This window comes from Pinus tabuliformis, chromosome 6 (assembly GCF_031772625.1).
Source record: "Pinus tabuliformis cultivar Carrire ecotype Pingquan chromosome 6, CPIR1, whole genome shotgun sequence".
NCBI classification, from domain to species: Eukaryota; Viridiplantae; Streptophyta; class Pinopsida; order Pinales; family Pinaceae; genus Pinus; species Pinus tabuliformis.
The window spans coordinates 2084977176-2084998633 of record NC_142292.1 but is presented as its reverse complement, the minus strand read 5'-3'; the positions used below and the strand labels follow the sequence as shown (position 1 = coordinate 2084998633).

The 21458-nt window shown below is 37.4% G+C and overlaps 1 protein-coding gene across 1 annotated transcript; it reads right to left on the bottom strand.

Moving 5' to 3' along the window:
- Positions 1 to 302: 302 nt before the first annotated feature.
- On the bottom strand, positions 303 to 4797 carry LOC149267577 (uncharacterized). Its single transcript, XM_089412665.1, has 3 exons — positions 4722 to 4797; positions 1248 to 3896; positions 303 to 1138 (listed from the first exon to the last, which is right to left on the bottom strand). Exons 1-3 carry the CDS (start codon positions 4795 to 4797, stop codon positions 690 to 692), a joined length of 3174 nt encoding a protein of 1057 aa, XP_089268791.1. The 3' UTR covers positions 303 to 689.
- Between the last annotated feature and the right edge of the window lie 16661 nt (positions 4798 to 21458).

Here is a 21458-nt window from a genome sequence, read left to right as displayed (position 1 = left end):
TGTATCTCTCTACACTGCCAGTAGCGGACAATTAATGACACAAATCGTTCTTTGTATATAGAAAATCATATGAAAATATTCAGATTTGATAGGTGTATTGTTTAATAATTGTTATGAGATTTGGTAGCATATATATATTTTTTATTTTTAAATAAAAAAAAATTCTGAACATTCAATTTTAAATTACATAAAATTAATTATTTAATCAGAAAATAGAAATTCAAATTTAAATTTTTTTAAATTTATTTGTAATTTTCAAAATATTCAGTTTCATATTTATTTTTTTCAAAACTTTAAAATTAAAAGTCAAATTTTTTTAACCAAAAACAAAAATACAATCAAACTGAGATGCATTCATAGTGGATCTAACTTTGTTGTTCATGTTTGCATGTAATTAACAACAACGATTTATGCATAGTAAAGAAAAGAGATATAAGATTCAAATTACTTCATGGTTTAGCTACACAACTACCAATTTGTTACAATAGACTAAGATGTTGAAGAATTTTGACCTTCACAAATGTTGTTGAGAATAGTGCTTGTACTACCCAGCAAATGTGTTATATTTTATTGGAATTTGGGAATGACATGTAATTAACAACAACAATTTATGTACAAAGAAGGAAATGGAAATAAGATTCAATTTACTTCATGGCTTAGCTACACAACTACAAGTTTATTACAATAGACTAAGATGTTGAAGAACTTTGACCTTCACAAATGTTGTTGAGAGTAGTGCTTGTACTACCCAATAAATGTGTTATATTTGATTGCAATTTGGGAATGGCACCAGGGCTCAAAAAAGTGTCTCTGATGTTTTGCAGCATGCCTAGAATGACCATCATAGTAGGTCGTCCTTTAGGAGATTCATTTGTGCAAAGCAATCCCACATTTATTAATGAACTAAGACAATTGAGATTATTATCTTCCTCAGTACAACTACCCGTCCTCCTTAGTAAACCCAAGTCCACCACATCCATTAGTCGGTTTGGAAAACTGCTACCCACCCATTTTTGCAAGTTCATTCCTTCGACAAACATGTCATGGGTGGGCTTCTTTCCAGTGAGCATTTCCAATAGCACTATTCCATAACTATAAACATCACCATTTGTTGTGACTTGTCCACCCACTCCATATTCTGCATTCATAGATCATCATCTTAAGGTTTTTAATTCACAATGGTTAATAAAGATTTAGAAAAAAAATCACAAGATTAATTAAAATATGGTATGTAGTTTAAATAATACCTGGAGGAATGTAGCCTGTAGATCCTTTGAGTGCATTTGTGGAAGTGATATCCCCATCTTCATTATTTGCAAAACATACAGTAGCAATGCCAAAGTCTATTAAATATGCAGTCATATCTTCACCCAACAACACATTGTTGGGTTTCAAATCACAATGAATGACTTGCAGAAAACAATGGTGATGGAGATATGTCATGCCTTGGGCGATGTCTATTGCTATATTCAACCTTTGAATCAAATTCAAACCACTTTGTTCTCCATCATCGGGATATAACCACTTTTCTAAGCTTCCATTTGGCATTAATGGAAATATCAAAGCTTTGATTTGGAGATCTGAATAACAAGTTATGACCCGAATCAAATTTCGGTGTCTAACTCTACCCAAAACTTTGCACTCTTTATCAAAACTCTTTTGAGCCCCTTCATTTTGTAGATTGAGAAGCTTGACAGCAACCATTGTGCCATCATTCAAAATCCCTTTGTACACTTTTCCAAAACTACCAATTCCTAACAAGTTTGCATCACTAAATTCATTTGTTGCAATGGCGAGCTCTGCATAGGAGATTCTTCGATGCCCCACATTTAATGATGGACCAATCTCTCTCTGAATATTTCTCCTGCAATTCCGTCTCCACAAGATTGCAAGAAACAAACACAATACAACAATTGCTACAACAACAACAGGTATGATAACTCTTTTGAGATTCGAAACACTTTTATGTTTATGAGCATAGCACGGTGGTAGATTTACCCAAGGTCCACATAGACCAAGATTTCCCATAAATGATGTGGCGCCAATCTTTTTGAAAACTCCACCTTTAGGGACTTCTCCTGATAGCTTGTTGAAAGAAAAATTCAAGTGGTGGAGCAATGTGAGATTTGCTAGTGATACGGGTATTCCCCCTGACAAATTGTTGGAGGAGAGATCTAGGTCTTGAAGACTTAGAAGTTCACTGATTGACACTGGAATTGGACCTTCAAGTGCATTATGAGAAAGATTCAGATATTCTACTTCTTTGCAGCTTCCAAGGCTACTTGGAATGTAGCCAGTTATTTGATTTGCAGAAATATCTATAGCTTGAAGCTTATTGAACTTTCCTAGTTCTAAAGGCACATGGCCATGTAATAAATTGTTTGACAAGTTGAAATAGATGGCTAAATTTGCAAGGCCTGCAACCTCTCGGGGTATGTCCCCACTAAGCTTGTTGTATGATAGATCTAGCTCTAGTAAATTCACACACTTCCCTAAATTTGCAGGTATATTTCCTGATAACTGGTTATGGTTAAGATCTAGATATCTTAGTTGCTGGAGGTTGGCCACAAAATCAGGGATTTTTCCAGAAATATTATTTTGAGAGAGAGACAAGAGCCCTAAACTTTTTAACTGCCCAACTTCCATAGGGATGTTTCCTTGTAATTTATTGAAATCCATATATAACCTCTCCAACTTTTGAAGAGTAATAATTGAAGAAGGGATTGAACAGGTAAAAGAATTACCTTGTAAACTAAAGAATGTTAAGCTAGTTAGATTTCCAATTTGTGGAGGTATTACTCCAGATAATTGGTTGAAACCCAAGTTTAAGGAGTAGAGTTTTGTAGAGAGGTAGCCTATAGAAAGCGGCAATTGTCCCGTGAGATTATTCTCGGATAATTCTACATCTTCTAGATTGGAACAGTTACTAAGAGCAGTGAGAATGGGGCATCTCGTGGTGCTGCCGCTAATCAGGTGATTGTCCGCAATGGAAAGCGTCTGGAGATGTGTCAATTTACCTAGCTCCATGGGCACTATTCCGCTGAGCTGGTTCGATGTTAAGTCAATCAATCGAAATTCCGTACAGTTGAACAGAGAAGAAGGAATGCTACCACTAAGCTGGTTAGGACCCAGATAGAGCTCCTTTAACTGGGTGGTCTTCTTGGTACACAACTCCGACGGAATGTGGCCAACTAATTGGTTATCACCTATATCCAATAATTCAATATTTGTGCAGTTAGACAACGAAGACGGGATTTGTCCCGTCAGATGGTTAATCCCCAGAGAAAGATAGCGGAGGTGGCTTAGCATACCCAATTCGGAAGGAACACTGCCGTGAAGGTTGTTGGTAGACAATTCTAAGTACTGCAAAGAGGATATGTTTCCCAAGAAGTCCGGGATTGTTCCCATCAAATTGTTAGTTCCCAAGGCCATGAATACTAGGTTGGGGAGAACACATAGTTGTGGGGGAATGTTTCCGTTGAGATTGTTAAGGGAGAGAGTCAATTTCAGTAAACTGTGGCAGCTACCCAGAGTGGGCGGAATGGAACCTCGGAGTTGATTCTGAGATAGGCGCAGCATCTTTAAGCGAGAGAGAGTTCCCAATTGGTAGGGAATGTGGCTGTGGAAACTGTTATTGTAAAGGTCGAGTACTCTAAGAAAGGAGAGATTGGCAAGAAGGGGAGAGATTGTACCTTGTAATGCCATGCTTGAAAGATTGAGGGAAACGACTGTGTGTCTGCGCCGGCTGCATATGATACCCGTCCACTCGCAGAACGAAACATTCGGTTTCCAGGTAGCGGCTAAGGATTGGAAGGGATCATATGTGATTGCAGAATTGAATGCAAGCAGAGCGTGTTGAATTAAAAAAAAAATACAACACAAAGACACACAACTTCCTTCATTCAATTGCTTAATTACACCACACTTATATAGGAAAACTTATGCAACCAATTCCTAACCACTCACAACTAATTCTTGTTCAACTTCTCATAACTAATTCTGTTCAACTGCTTCATAACTAAATCTATTTCTGCATTATTTTCACATCCTCCCTTAATGGAGAAATGGATTCTCTACAATACCTAACTGACTTCTAAAAACTTCAAATTTGATTTTACCAAGGGGCTTAGTAAATATATCAGCCACATTATCCTTGGTGTTACAAAATATCAATCCAATTTCTTTTGACATAATTTTCTCACGTACAAAGTGGTACTGTAACTCAACGTGTTTTGTTCTAGCATGGTAAACTGGATTATGTGCTAATTTGATAGCACTCTGATTATCACAATTGATACATGTTGCACCACTTTGCGCTTCTTCAAGATCCTCAAGAATTCTCCGCAACCAAATAGCTTCACAGGTGGCATTGGTCAAAGCTTTGTACTCAGATTCTGTTGAAGATAAAGAAACAGTTGGCTGTTTCTTACTACTCCAAGATACGACCCCTGATCCAATATGAAATGCATAGCCAGAGGTAGATCGTCTGTCATCTGGATTTCCTGCCCAATCTGAATCAGAAAAACCTGTCAGTACAACATCAGATACATCAGTATACATAATACCAAGATTCACTGTTCCCTTTAAGTATCGGAGAACTTTCTTTGCAGCATTCCAGTGATTTCCTGAAGGCTTAGCCATGAATTGACTAAGGATACTGACTGAGTATACAATGTCTGGCCTGGTAGTGGTGAGATAGTTCAAACTTCCCACTAACTGACGATATAATGTTCCATCTGCCTCTTTCAAACCATCTTCTTTGTATAACTTTGCATTATGTTCTAAGGGAGTTGACATAGCTTTACAATCTGTCATATTGAACTTTTTAAGAATCTCCTTTGTATATTTGCTTTGAGTGATCAATGTTTTACCAGTTTCTCTCCATACCTCAATGCCTAAATAGTAATGCATTTCACCCAAAGCTTTCATTTCAAAAACCTGTGACAACTGAACTTTAATTTCTTCAATTAACTTGTGAGCACTGCCTGTTATAATGAGATCATCCACATATAAAGATATTAAAGCAACATTTCCTTTTTCATCTTTCTTAACATACAAGTTAGGATCATTTTTGCTTTTCACAAACCCATTCTGAAGAAAGAAAGTATCAATCTTTACATACCATGATCTTGGTGTCTGTTTCAAACCATACAATGCCTTTCTTAACTTGCAAACCAGATGCTCCTGTCCCTGTTTGACAAACCCTTCAGGTTGAACCAAATAAACTTATTCATGTAAATCACCATTTAGAAAAGCAGATTTGACATCCATTTGATGTATATTCCAATTATGTTTTGTGGCTAAGGCAATCAGTAATCTAATTGTATTCAACTTAGCTACTGGTGCAAAAGTGTCTTCATAATCAATGCCCTCTTGTTGAGCATATCCTTTTGCTACTAATCTTGCCTTAAATTTATCAACTGTACCATCTGCTTTAAATTTTGTTTTGTACAACCATTTTCTTCCAATTGGAACTTTATTTTCAGGAAGTTCCACTAATTCCCATGTTTTATTTTTCATAATAGAAGCATACTCATCATTCATAGCATTAATCCATGGTTCATGTTGTTTAGCCTGCTCATAATCAATTGGTTCTTCAACATTCATTATATTAGACATTAAGGCATAGTCTCTATACCTTTCAGGAAGCCGAGTCTGTCGGGACGACCTTCTTGGTGTGGGTGTTCCATCCATGATTCGTTGGCTTTGAGGTGTATCACCTCCTTGTGATGACTCACTGCTTCTAGATGTGCTCATACTGTTGCGATCATCCTGATCATGTACCTGTACCTGGACCTGTTCCTGTTCCTGCTTAATCAAAGTATCAAGCTTGAGATGTGCATCATTAGAAATATGCCATGTATCATTCTGTGTGTTACTTTTATCAGTCTGCTCATGAAACAATACATCACGACTTGCAAATAGTTTATGGGAACTTGGATCAAACAATTTATAGGCTTTCTGATCCGTACAATATCCAATGAAAACACACTTGATGGACTTGGCATCAAGTTTGCTTCTGTTAGCCTTAGGAATATGAGCAAAAGCAGTACATCCAAATACTTTGAAATGACTCACATCAGGTTTATAACCATAAAGAACCTCAAAAGGAGTTTGAAAAACTAATTTCTTAGTGGGACATCGATTCTTCAGATAAACAGCAGTGTTAATGGCTTCTGCCCAGAAACCATTAGAGATGTTCTTACCTTGCAGCATACTACGAGCAGATTCCACCAAGGTTCTATTCCATCGCTCAACAATCCCATTTTGCTGAGGGGTATGTGGCACTGTGAACTGTTGTTGAATTCCATTAGATTTACAATAGGTGTTAAATGATTTTGATTTATATTCACCCCCTTGATCAGATCTGAGTATTTTGACGCACTTTCCTGTTTGTTTTTCAACCATATTTCGAAACTCTTTAAAATACTCAAATATGTCACTTTTCCTTCTAACGAAATAGACCCAAGTATATCTAGATCTATCATCAATAAAAATAACAAAGTATGAAGCACCACCAAGAGACCTAGTTTGCATAGGTCCACATACATCAGTGTGAATTAATTCAAGTATATCATACTTTCGTTTCTCAGTATGAACAGGAAACTCTTCTCTATGCTGCTTACCAAGTGCACAAGCTTCACATGGTAAATGTTCACACTTCATAACAGGAAGACCTTCAACCATTGATTTCCTTTGTAACAACGATAAATCATTGTAATTTAGGTGCCCATACCTGTGATGCCATAATTCTGCTGTCGATGTCTCTTGAGATGTCAATGCAACATGGCGCTTGACTGTCACATCCAATCTGTACAATCCTCCAACCCTGGTACCTGTAGAAACAACCTTGTAGTGGTCCTGAACATCTTTCACTATACACCCCAATTTACCAAATTCTACTTTTAAATTATTATCAGTGATAGTGGAAACAGATAGCAAATTCTTTTTGAGAGCAGGGACATACATCACATTATGAATCTATCGCATTTGTCCATTAGGTAAGTACACATTTACTATGCCATAGCCTTGAACTTTAAGTGACCTGTCATCTCCTAGGTAAATGTGTGTACCATCAGATTTTTCATAATATTTATCATACCATTCTTTATTACAAGTCATGTGTGCTGAGGCACCAGAATCTATAAACCAAGCATTCTCATCATCAGTTTCAGCAGACAATGCAGCATCAGAAAGAAATAACTTAAGATTTTTAAATCCATCATTCATTGAGGTGTCTCTGTTTATGTAGTTTCCATTATGCCTGCGATGTCTTTGATTTGATTCATTATTCTTTCTCCTATAGCAATCTTTAGCCAAATGTCCAGGTTTTCCACAATAATGACATTCAATGTTCCTTTTAACATAAGAATCAGGAGGTGCCATACCTTTCTGCTTTGCTTGAAAACGGCCTCTGTTTCTGTCCCATGGTCTCCCTCGGAATGGTCTTTGGCCTCTTGCAGTCAAAGCCAAATCATAACCATTTGACTCCAGTTCAAAAATTTTCATGTGCTCTTCTTCTTGAAGAAGAATTCCAGCCAATTCTTCAAATGTAGGAGGTGTCGGTCTAGCTGAGAGAGCTTAAATAAAGACTTTATAGTCTGGGACTAACCCCTTTAAAGTAACAGTTACCAAGTCTGTACTAGAAACCTTTTCACCAATATCACCAAGCTTATCACTAAAGTCTTTAATTCGGGAAACAAAGTTGCTAATACTTTCATTGGTATCCATTTTGATAGATAGCAGCTTTGTTTTTAAAAATAAAATACGGTTTGCATTAGAAGTTTCATACAAACCTTTGAGAGTGTCCCATGTTGCCTTTGAAGTTTCACAGTCCCGAATGTGTGGAATAATATTGTCCTTCACTGACATGCGTAGCAGCACCCTTGCTTTTATTTCACGCTTCTCCCAATCTTGAGTGTTAGTAGGAGGTTGAGGCTTGGTCTCGTCACCTTTTACAATCGGCCAGAGATTGTATGCCTCCAGTACTGTGATGATCTTAAATTTCCAATTTACATAGTTTTCTCCGTCAAGTTTTGAAGACTCATTTATATATGAATCTGCAAGGGGATTATCCATCTCTCCACCAATGACCAAATTCAAACAAAAATCGCAAGCTTCTCAAGGTTGGAAAACTTGATTCCGACAGAATCCAACAGGAAAACTGGTTAATAAATAAAAATGATCGTGTTACCAGACAGTCACTCTCGGCTGGCGGCTCTGCAGCGGACAGCTCCACCAAGCGGAAAACAGCACGCCTTTCTTCTGAGGTCTGTGCTCTCTCGCAGCGGTCCTGATTTGGGTTTTGTGCAGTAGGTGCCACACAAATAATCCCTTTCTCTTGCTTGTTTTACTGAAGATAGACTTTTAGCCAACGATGGCCGCGGAGGGTTCATCTAAGGCAGAGGAAGCAGGTCAATCGCCATCCAACAGCGAAACCCAAAATGGAAAAGACGATAATTCCCAAGAAAACGATGTCGCACAGGAGCAGAAGAACAACGCTGCCTCCAGAGACACTTCCAGTCCTGGGAAAATCTTTATTGGTGGTCTATCGAAGGAAACGACATCAGCGAATTTCACCAAATATTTCAGCAAGTATGGAGAACTTACAGACTCTGTCAGGATCGGCTCTTAACAAGAGCTCTCTTCCTCTTCACGAGTGGTCTGAACTCTGCGTCGTCCTTGGTCACTGCGCCTCTCTCCTCTTCACGGGCGGTCTGAACTCTGCATCGTCCTTGGTCACTGCGCCTCTCTCCTCTTCACGGGCGGTCTGAACTCTGCGTCGACTGCTCAAGGACGGCACACTGCCCACTGCCTCGGCCCTCAAGCACGCAAACCTTCAAAACAGAAAACTGACGGCAACTGCAACTGCAAAGTTGCAAACCCAAAGTCGCAAACTGAACTCCACCAAACTAATGGCACAGCCGCACAAACAAATGCTCCAGTCGGGCTTTGTGACCAGGGTCTGATACCAAATTAAAAAAACAAATACAACACAAAGACACACAACTTCCTTCATTCAATTGCTTAATTACATCACACTTATATAGGAAAACTTATGCAACCAATTCCTAACCACTCACAACTAATTCTTGTTCAACTGCTCATAACTAATTCTGTTCAACTGCTTCATAACTAAATCTATTTCTGCATTATTTTCACAGATCAGAAGCATTGGTGAGACGAGGAGGATGGTGAGGGAAATGGGCGATGGGTGTGGAAAAGACAAAAGGAGGATTGAGAAAGAGAATGGAATAAAAGAGGAGTAGGTGGCAGCACCAGAAAAGAGAAGGGACGTAACAGGTATCCATCATTTCCTTCTCTGAAACACAACAATCACAATGCTTCAGAAAACCAAATTGTGATTGTTTATATAGACGCATAGATACATTTGTAACTTTGAATTTAGAATTCATAGAAATTCGAACTTGGAATAAAGTTGTCTCGAAATCGTCCAGTCCGTCGAATTTTTGGATCAACAATGATGGTAAATACCCAGTTTTGTGTGGAAGTTTGAATAAAGTAGGCACTGACTTATAAACAATGATGGTAAATACCCAGTTTCCGCAAAAGTAAGAAAGAATATCACTAATAAAATAAAATTAATCAAAATGCATTGGTTGCATACACCACGGGAGTAAATTTAGTGACGAAAAGACCGTCCTTGCATTATCAGAAATCTTTCCGAGATCTCCGCTGCTAATTTTAAAAAAGAAAGACCGCACTCACATTAATTAAATCTTTCCGTTTGTTTGAAGTTTGAATAAACGAAAAAGCATTCTCATTTTCAAAAAGAAAGACCTCACTCAAGATTAATTAAATCTTGTCGTCTGTTTGAAGTTTGAATAAATGAAAAAGCATTCTCAGAAGTCTTGTGGAGATCATCAGGTCTGTTAATTTATTTTAAAAAAGAAAGACCGAAGTCAGGTTAATTAAATATTTCCGTTTGTTTGAAGTTTGAAGAAACGGCCCCATCTTAAGGAAATAAGGAAAAGAATAAGCTGTTTTTGATAAAATTAAACACAAAAGTATGGGTTGCACCGTCACTGGGCAAGAATTAGTGAGCAAAAAAAATCAATTAGAAGTAATTTTATAGTTTTTTTAGACATTTATCAATCACATTAATAATTATTAGATGTATAGTGTTAATTTGCTTATTAGAAAATGACTATTCATACTTATTAATAACTATATAAATAATAACAACTCTATATATATATAGATAAACATTTATATATTTAACAATAACAAAATTAACATAATATAATAATAGTATACAATTATTATTAATAGTACTTATTTATTTCTCACCATTATTTTAATGATTAATATACATTTATTAACATATTAATATAACTATCAACATTATTTATATATACTTAGATTATAATCACAATGTTAATAAAATTCACCCATATATAAATAATATAATATATTAATAATATTAATTATATTAGCAGAAATTAATTGTCCAATAATATTATAAACTCAAGGGATTAATATTATAAACCCAAGGGAACAATATTAAACCCTAAGATTTATATTGTAAGCACAAATCATTATAAACTTTAGCATTAATATTATAAATCCAAGAGATTAAAAACCCTAGGATTAATATTATTAACCCTACAATTGTAAACCTTAAGATTATAAACTTAAGAGATTAATATTTCAAATCCAAGGGATTAATATGATGATGATGATGATGATGATGATAGTTAACATCCATTGAAACTATTAAGAGAATATTAAACCTTAAGATTAATAAAAAATAAACCCTTGGGAATAATAGACCCAATGCCTTAATATTATAAACCCAAGGGATAAATATTATAAAATTTTAGGATTAGTAAATCCAATAGATTAATAAACTTAAGGGATTAATATTAATATTAATATTATAAACCCTAATATTAAAAATCCAACATTTGAAATCCTTACACTAGATGCGATATTATAAATCCAATATTAAAAACCCTAATATTATAAACTCAAAGGATTAATATTATATACCCAAGAGGAAATAAACCCGAATTAATATTATAGACCCAAGATTATAAATCCTAGTGTTAGACCTAAGATTAGTATTATAAACCCTACGATTATAAACCGAAGGAATTAATTTTATAAATGAGATAATATGACTTTGGTATTAATCACCTAAATATAAATTAGGTGATTAATACCAACTTTAGAAAGGCTTTCAATACGGTTCCTAGATACAACCTTTGGAATAAATTAGAAGAGCTAAAGGTTCCTCTCGAGTTGAGAGTTGCCGCTATAAGGTTATACGAGAATGTAATTGCCAAGCTAAAGAGCAACGAGGGGTGGTCGAAAGATATTAAGTGTAACATCGGAGTTAAACAAGGTTGCTCCCTCTCCCCTACCCTATTTGGCATTTACATCGATAAGCTTGAAGGCTATTTAGAGGAAGCAGGATGTGATGGCACGATCTTCGCTGGGATAGTCGTCATCCTTCTTCTTTATGCTGACGATATTGTTCTTTTGGCAAGGTGCCCATCTGATCTTGATAAGCAACTCAGGCTTCTTAAGGATTTCTGCTCTACCATGGGTATGACTGTTAACACTGAAAAAACAAAAGTTATGATTATCAAATCCAAGAAGGATACTTACGCTAATTTTATGTATGACAATAATAACTTGGAGGAAGTGTATTCTTACAAGTACCTAAGAATTGATATTCATCACAAGCTCAACTGGAACCATAGCATTGAGAAAAGGATTAATGGGGGGTGGAAATCTTATTTTGGTCTTGAAAATAATTGTAAAATAGCAAACCTCGTAATGTGGGATAAAAAGAAGTTCCTCTTTGAAACTTTAGTCACTCCTGTTATCTTATATGGCTGTGAGGTTTGGGGTTGCAGCATCTCCAGAGAATCATGGAGAAAGATTGAGCAAATACAGAAGCGTTTTATAACTTATAACCTGAATATTAAAAGTAATACACCCTATCCTATTCTCCTTATAGAAGCAGGTCTTTCCCCTATTGAGAGCCTGCTATGCTTAGGTTTCTGTTGTACAAGCACAAAATCAGTAACATAGACGATCATAGACTTCCTAAGCTAGCTTTAAATTCTAGCCAAAACCACCTAAGGCTCAATCGAGGGCGGTATAAAGACACAAGGGCCTGGTTAAACTATTGGGCGATCAACGAAAATGATGCATTGCAAAACATAAATAACATTAAAGATATTGTTACTTCTAAGTTCAAAGAAAAAATGTGGTGTGAGAAAGATTTAGCGGCTAAAAGAAAATTAAGTTATTATAAGAAGGTCATCAACCCCACCCTAGAAGATCAAAAGTATCTCTCTATTTTAACTAGCTCAAAGAAGAAAATTAATATAACAAAGATTAGAACGAATTCTCATGAGCTCCATAGTGAAACAGGTCGTTGGGCAGTTCCTAAAACGCCATGGAGGGAAAGGATCTGCCATATATGTGAGAATATGAACATCGAGGATGAAAACCACTTCCTCTTAGAGTGCTCCGCGTATAACCACATTAGATCTCAGTTTCACAATCTTTGTTACAATACTGACCTTCCTAGCCTTTTACAATGTCAAAATTATAGTGAGCTCGGGAGGCTTCTCTCCGAGCTTTTTGAGCATAGGAATAAAATCTTAAATCAAAATAAATAATTTGTTTCTTTAGGTCCGCTAGACCATTGTTTGGTCTCAACAGACGTTAACCACCATCATCATCATCATCATCAAATATAAATATTTATAATTAAAAATAAAAAATAATATAAATATTGATATTAAAAATGAATAATCCTAAAATTAATATTAATAATTATTAATAATTATTAAATATTAAATATTTATTATCTATAATTATTGTTCGTAAAATGGATAAATATTATAAACCAAATGGATTGATACTATAAACCCAAAGATGAATATTATAAAACAAATGGATTAATAAACTCAATGGATTATTTATATTAAAAACCAAACATATTTAAAACCCAATGGATTAATATTAAAAGCTTAAGGGATTAATAAACCGAAGGATTAATATTATAAAATTTGGGGATTATGAACACAAGCGATCAATAAACCCAAGGGATTAACATTATAAACCCAAGGGATTTATATTAAACCTTAGGATTAATATATAAACCCTATCATAATACTATACCATAAGAATATGAACCTTCATATTAATAAACCATAGGGATTGATATTATAAACCCAAGCACTAATAAAAACAAGCTATATAAACCTTAAGGTAAATATTATAAACCCTAAAACAAGCATGGTTGACCATGATTGATTTTCATATTGACACAATATTTGTCACAATGCAATGTTGGACCATGGTTGATCATGATTGATTTTCATATTGAAAGAATCATTGTCACAATGTGACGTTGGACCATGGTTGGTTTTAATATTGACAATATTTGTCACAATGCGATGTTGGACCATGGTTGACATAACATTAAACCTTAGGTTTAATATTAAATCCTAGGAACATAAACACTAGAATTAATAAACCGAAGGGATTAATATTATAAATCCAAGGGGATATAAACTAAAGGGATTAATATTAAACCCTAAGATTAATATTATAAACCATAGGCTTAATATTAAACCCTTAGAATATAAACCCTATGATTAATATTGGAGACACTAGGATCAATATTATAAACCTAAGAGATTAATAAATCCATTGGATTAATATTAAAAACCCAGGGGATTATAAACCCAAGGGAATAACATTAGAGCCTACGATTAATATTAAATCCTAGGACTATAAACCATAAGATTAATATTATAAACATTAGGATTAATATTATAAACCCAAGAGATTCATACTATAAATCCAAGGAATTTATAAACCTAAGGGATTAATATTATAAACTCAATTGATTATAATCCGAGGGGAATAATTTTAAATTCAAGGGATTAATATTATAAACTCAATGGATTATAAACCAAGGGGAATAATTTTTAAACCCAAGGGATTAATATTATAAACCCTAGGAATATAAACCATATGATTAATATTGTAAACCCTAAGAATTTATATTATAAACCCAATGGATTATAAACCTAAGGGATTTATATTAAACCTTAGGATTGATATATAAACCCTATAATAATATTCTACCCTAGGAATATGAACCATTAGATAAATAAACCCAAGGGATTGATATTATAAACACAAGGCATTAATATTAAAACCCTGAGGGATTAATATTAAAAACCCAAAGAATTTTAAATACAAGGGAATAACATTAAAACTTAGGATTAATATTAAATCTTAGGAACATAAACCCTAATATTAATAAACCTAAGGGATTAATAATATAAACCAAATGGATTTTAAACTAAAAGGATTAATATTAAACCCTAAGATTAATATTATAATCCATAGATTAATATTGAACTTGTTGACACCTAATCATTGGGATTGTGTGAACACTTGTAAATAATGTAAATAGTAAATTTTAGAAAATGAAGAGTCATTGGGAGGTGAAGCCCAAGAGTCACTCCCTCATGTATATAACCATGAGTAATCTTAATGAATACACATAATTCATTTGAGGAGTTACCTCCTCGCCTAACATGGTATCAGAGCCAACTCCTAAAATTAGCTTTTGTGTAACTCATGGGATCAGTTTTCTACCATATTTTGCCCCTCTATTCTCTGCCGCTCTCTGCGATCTCTGTCATATTGTCCCTATGGTATTTTTTTAATAACTGTTGTATTATATTTTCACTGTCATTGTGGCCTGAACGCACCATAACCCGAGAATTAATGAATAGATGTCCATCTAATGCTATTAGAAACAAGACTCCTTACGAAATGTAGTATGGCCACATTCCTTCGGTAAAGCATCTCAGGGTCTTTGGTTCCACCTATTATGCCTTGATACCAAAGGTACATAGAAACAAACTTGGTGTAAGGAGTCATAAGTGTATCTTCTTGGGGTATTCAAATACCTCCAAAGCATACTATCTCTATGATGAAGTTAATAAAATGTTTTTTGTATCTAGAGATGCAATCTTTCTTGAATCACCCAAAGCTGACAATGTTATTGAGCGAAAACTTGATCACTTGGATAGATTCGAACATGAAAAATCATTTTGGGAATTTGATAATCAAATTCCACATCTTGAAGGGGGGATTCCTATACTGGATCAATATGTGGAATCTTCTTCTGAAGCACTCTCTCCCCCACATGAAACCCCAACCACTGATGACACTTTGAGCGATGTGATTGAGATAATTGGGAGACTCAATCTTGATTCAGTCCCAACTCTGTCAACTGCGCAACCTAGACCATCTCAGAAAGGTCCCCCAAAGTGAATGACTCATCCAGATGAGGTTGGAAACACGGGAACAAGAAATTCAACGAGGAAAAATGGAGGTGATGTAGATGATTCTGATTCACCTATTGATATGGATGTTTCTTATGATTGTGAACTGAATTTGTTTATAGATTTTGAACCAAATTCCTTCAAAGAAGCTGTTGGTCGCTCTAATTGCTTTCACAATTCGAGCTCCACATAAATTGTCAACCCGAGAAGGTCTTTTTATTCCAAAGGTAATAGCGCACTGGATATGCTCAATTTCGAAAGCAGTTCAATGTTGTAGTAAGAGAAAGTCACACACAACTGTTAAATTCAGCAATCTACTAATTCGCAGTCTAACTAATTAAAGCTGAAGTTAATTAAATTATAGCAGACACAATTTCTCTGTTGCAGCAAAGGGAAATAAATATATAAGAAAAGAAATCGTTCAACTATAGCAGGAACAGGACCCTATTCCTTAGTGGGAACTTCAGCACCTGCTGCCTGACACTGATCACACTGCAAAGGAAGTAACCTTAAGAGATCAAGACCCTATTCCCAGGAACAGGAATCTTCAGCACTTGACCTCTCGTTCTAATCACACTGCAAGTAAAAGAAGGCAATCAATGGGAGCAAGACCCTATCCCTCTGTACCGGGATCTTCAGCACATGCTCTCATCATATACTCGTGCAATCAATACATGTAGCGTTAAGAAACAGAGTATCACAAACCATGTAACTAGTGTTTCAGCAACAGAACTAAACACAATGCAAATACATAAGAAATAAACAACTACAGGAATGAAAAAGGGGTGGATCTTGTGAGGAAGGCGGGCCCTTTCCTTCTCACAAGATTCCCCAAGAGAAGGAATTAAACGAGAATACTCAAAACAGATCTTTATTCATCCGTCAAGAACTGGTACATACAAAAAGGAGACTAGCTCCTGTTTCACACAATGCTGTTCTCAAAATTACAGTTCGATCCCCTCTAATGATGATGTCTCCTCTTTTTAAAGAGGAGACATCATTTACAATTTTACACAAGAGCGGATATCTCGATTCTGTTCAAAACAAGACTATTCTGTTTTTCTTAAAACAAAGAGATACTGTTACAACAAGACAACAGTCATGCTATCTTTGAAATAATTCTGGTAACGGTATCTCCAGCCTGCAGCTATTATCCACAAAAAGTTCTTCAAAATCGCGAATTACGCCCAACGGAATTTGCGTGCTTTGTCGGCTGTTTCAGCAGCTGAGTTATCTGTTTCAGCATCGGGACCAGCTGTTTCAGCAACGGGACCAGCTGTTTCAGCAACGTAGTCGGCTGTTTCAGCAACTCAGGCAGTTGTTTCAGCTACAGCCGTTTGTTCTCATTAAGGCATATACTTTATCTGCGATCTTTAACTTATGTTAGCAACAATGCACTTCAATAATTGATAAAATATAAGAGTATTATGGAATTAAATGTAAGACAGATTAACCATATAATAAAGAAGAGGTTTCCATATACCTTGGGATAAAGTGGATGAAAAAGTCATTGAGGTTCATGGTTCAAAAAGTAAAATGATGTCAAAATATATAACAAAATAGTACATATTGGAGTCCTAACATCCCCCCCAGCTAAAAATGTTGCATGTCCTCAGGCAACCCCTTCGTCTGAATCAGAGTCTGAGTACTGGGACTGGCAATGCAAATTGCTCAAGCAGTAGCTGGAGAAAGTTTTGTCGGTAGGAGCTCGGAATCCGCTGTTGGCCTGCAACTGTTGCCATGCCGAGGCTTCCTCTTCATCAGTCAACAGGTAATGGCTTTGATATTTTTCTGAAGGTAGCCATAAGAGTGGAAAATGGAAATGATACCCAATCCAGTTGACTCCACAATGCTGAATGCAGTCAATATACTTAGGAATTCTATACAATGCAGCGTGAAAATTGAGAGGGTTAAAAGGGTGATAATCTTGTCTTTCCTTTCCTGATTGCTGCCAAAAGAAATCATTGGCCTTCAGTGCAGCAGGACTCTTCATTCGAATATGCTCTTGACAATTAAAAAGGACTGAAGCCTGTAATTGCTCGATGTGCTCATTCATACCTGGCTTCTGCAAAAATTCATAGTACTGTGCTATAAACATGGCTGGGCTTACCGGCTCTGGTCTAATCCAGAGGAGTTTATTTTCCTCATTATGACTGCTTGCATTGAATGCAGTCTGCCACGTGAGCTGATTAGACACAAATGAAGCAAATGCCCTAATTTGGATATCACCTGCAATGGGAATGAGATTAATTCTTCTTTCTTCAGGAATGGCTTCATTGTGAAGATAGAGTTCACACAGCAGATGCTGGTCACTCTCAGGGGCCTCCTTAAATGTCTCCACAAACTTTTCTGAAGTCAGTACTTCATGTGGTCTACCATGTGCTAGTGATTTAATTTGAAAATAAGCTAGTCGTTCAGCAAGAAAAAGAGCGTAGTTTACAGAAGGTTTACGTGTAACCATCAGCTTCCGTACCAATGAAAACATCAAGGCTATCCGTTCCCTGGACTGTCTGGCTTCCTTCTTATATTCCTTGTGCTCTTGCAGTAATTGCTCCCAATTCTCCCAGTTAGTGTATGCATAGTTTTGCCATTGCAACTTATGCTGTTGTAATACCACATCCTGTTTCTCAGCATGTTCCTTCTTCCATCTGTTGAATTGCTCCAATGGGTCCCATAGCCGAGTCTGTGTCTGTTTAACAGAAGTAGTAGGTTTGAACACTATTTCCTCTGTCTGTATGGCTGCCTCAGAGGTAATACATTGGGGCATTTCTTCTTCTGTCGGGATACTTGCACCAGTAGTGTGCTGAGGCAGTATCTCTTCGGCCGAAATAGCTGTTTCAGTAGTAGCGTGCTCTGGTGGTGTTTCCTCTGCCGGCATCTCTGCATCAGTAATCATGTGCTCTAGCCCTGTTTCTTCTGCCGGGATAGCTACATCAGTCCCCAGAGGATGAGATATCTCTGGTCCAATTTCTTCTTCTTCTTGCATCATAGGGGGTCCTACTGGTTCTTGTGGAGCAGTAGGGCATTCTTCTTGTGTTCCTTCTGTTACAATTGTCTCAGGGAGTGGAATTTCCACTACCTTATAGCCCGCATTCTCATAAATGGTGCCACACTCCTTGCACATATACTCTATACATGTCTCCCTGCTCTGTATTGAGGCAACTTGTGCTAATGTATGAAGATTGAGTTCTTTTTCAAAAGCCTCTCGAGCCCTGACTAACTCAGCTTTGTAGGCTTCTATTTCAGACTTCAGGAACTCATTCTCCTCCAGTAAAGATGTCATCGTATGTGGCCTTTGTATGCTGCTTGTTTCTGCTAGAATATTCTGCTGCTGCACAGTGGTAGCTGGTTGTTGCACCACAATGGGTGCCTCTTTTGTTTCATCCATCGTGCCAGGAATGGATTCTTGTTTTCCAGTAACTAGATTAGAACCCATAGTAAGTGGTCCTTGTGGTCCATCAGGAATACGTTCTTGTTCCTCAGTAAGCAATTCTGAGACCACAGTAAATAGCCCTCGTGCTCTATCAGGGATAAATCCTTGTTCCTCAGCAACTAGTTCTGATACCCTGGTGAGTGGTGCTTGTATTTCCTCTATCGGGCCGGACATGAATGCCTCAGTGACTAGTTCTGATACCTCGGTGGATGGTTCTTGTGTTTCATCCACCGGGTTAGGAATGGATTCCTGTGTTTCGGTCTCCAGTTCTGGTACCACAGTGGGTGGTTCTTGTGTTTCATCCACTGGGTTAAGAATGGATTCCTGTACTTCAATTTCCAATTCTGGCACTTCAATCTCCAGTTCTGGTATTTCCATTTCCAGTTCTGGTATTTCAGTCTCTGGGCTTTTCCCACTATCATCTTGCTTGTTGTGTTCCTGTGTCTCGGTGACTAGTTCCTGTGGAACAGTCTCTGGGCACTTTTTACTATCATCCTGCTCTGTAAATTCTTGTGCCTCAGTGACTGGTTCTTGTGGAACAGTCACTGGGCATTCTTCACTGATAACCTGCTCTGTAGATTCTTGTACCTCAGTGACTGGTTCTTGTGGAACAGTCACTGGGCATTCTTCACTAACAACCTGTTCTGGAAATTCTTGTGCCTCAGTGACTGGTTCTTGTGGAACAGTCACTGGGCCTTTCCCACTATCAACCTGCTTGGTGTGTCGTTCTGCCTCAGTGACTGGTTCTTGTGTTTCAGTCACTGGGCAAGTGACTGGTTCTTGTGGAGCAGTCACTCCTTGATCCATAACCAATGACATATTACCCAGGGGAACTGGTTTTTGTATGACAGTGTCTTCAGCCAAGTCCGGCTGGGGAGTCTGGGACGGGAATAAGGGTTTCAATACAATAGTGGCAGGGTTAGGGAAAATGGAAGTGGATTCTGCCTCAACAGTCTTTGTTCTCTTTCTTCTTGGTAGGAAGGCAGCAAAATCGCTGCCTTTCCTTTTCTTTGAACGGGATGGCTTTTTCTTCGGTACAGGGTTTTCCGGAGGGGTAGGAATTTTGGATGTAGACCTTGTCCGTGGTCTAGAGCTTGTGACTGCTGGGGTTTTCCTCTTTTTCTTAACGGGTGAAGAAGGGGGTGTTGGAGAATCGTCACTCGGAACAGGAATAGTAGAAGGTGTTAGCTCTGCTAACTGAGGGGAGCTCGGGGTTGGGTTGACGGGAGAATTCAGGGTTTCCTCCTGTTGTTCTTTATGAGGATTTTCGGCCGGTTGGACCGTTTTCTCTTGCTGAGGAATTTCGGGTGGGGTTTGCAAAGGAACTTCAGGTGGTTGGGAAGTTTCTGGTGGGACTTGCAGAGGGACTTCAGGTGGGGCCTGCAAAGGAATTTCAGGTAGGGCCTGCAAGGGGGGATTTTGCTGAGCAAAACCCCTCTGTATTAAAAGCTGACATAAGCGATGGTGGGTAAGGGATGTCATTGGAGATTTGGCTTTCTTACAGTAATACGACATATTTTTAATACAACCAAGCAGATAATAAGGGATATTCACCAATCTTCCATTTCTCAAATGATTCAGCAGAACAAAGTCGTGATTGTACACTACCTGATAACGCCCTTCGCATGTGAGGTAGTGTTTAACGAATTCTGCCACTGATGGCCATGGTTGAGGAAGTGAATGCAGACTGACCCCGCGGCCTCTCTGTTCCACTTGCTCGTCCGGGCGCAAAAAGTCTTGCTGCGCGTTAAGAACGACCGTCTTCCTGCTAAACCAGCGAATGCCCTCAGCTGGCAACCCTGATACCTGGACTATGTCCTCCTCTGTCACTGAAATGCGAACCCCTCGGACCACTGAGAAATTTTCTTCAAAGTTCTGTGCAAACTCTAATACTTCTTCTGCGTTAAAATCTCCCAACCTTTCAAAGTATGCGGTCCACCCTGCTTGTTGGAAGATCTGATACACTTCAGGAAAGAGCTGTAGAAGACTTATGGAGCCGGGCTCATTTCTAATGGCCGCCTTTCCCATGGCTAAAGCTCTGAGTTTTTTTCGCAGAAGCACAATTCAGTACTCTCAGACCCTGATCAGACTTAGTTGTTGCATCAATGGCTGCGTAGTCTAAATGACGGCAAAAATGGGTATGATAACGGGCGGCAGGTTGGTGCATGCGAAATAATCATTCCGTTTTTGGAATTCCCCCCCCCTACGTATGGTATAATAATGATTGGACGTGGGGAGATATGCAATCATTATGAAATGAAATCCTCTCTTTTAATATGTTTTAACCGAATTACATTAAAACCATATACCTTATACTTTACCTTTAATTAATAATTCGAAGTGTCGGTTGCAATAGCCTTGAATGATCATAGAAGGGTCTGTGTAATTGACTCTGGTATATTGCAGATAATTTTCACCAGAAGGATCTGAAGTGTGATCGTGAAGGACCAGAAAGCTTATGTGTCGTCAACGAGAGATGCTGCTTTGATAATAGCAAGTTGCTGAGACTGATGTTTGAGCAACTGACAATTGAACACTACATTGCTGAAGCAGGTGTTTCATCAATCGGGGGAGTTGATAATGTATTGCGGAGACAGGTGTTTCAGCAATGGATAGAATCAATGATATGTTGCTGAAACAGGTGTTTGGGCAACGGGAAAAGTTGGTGTTAC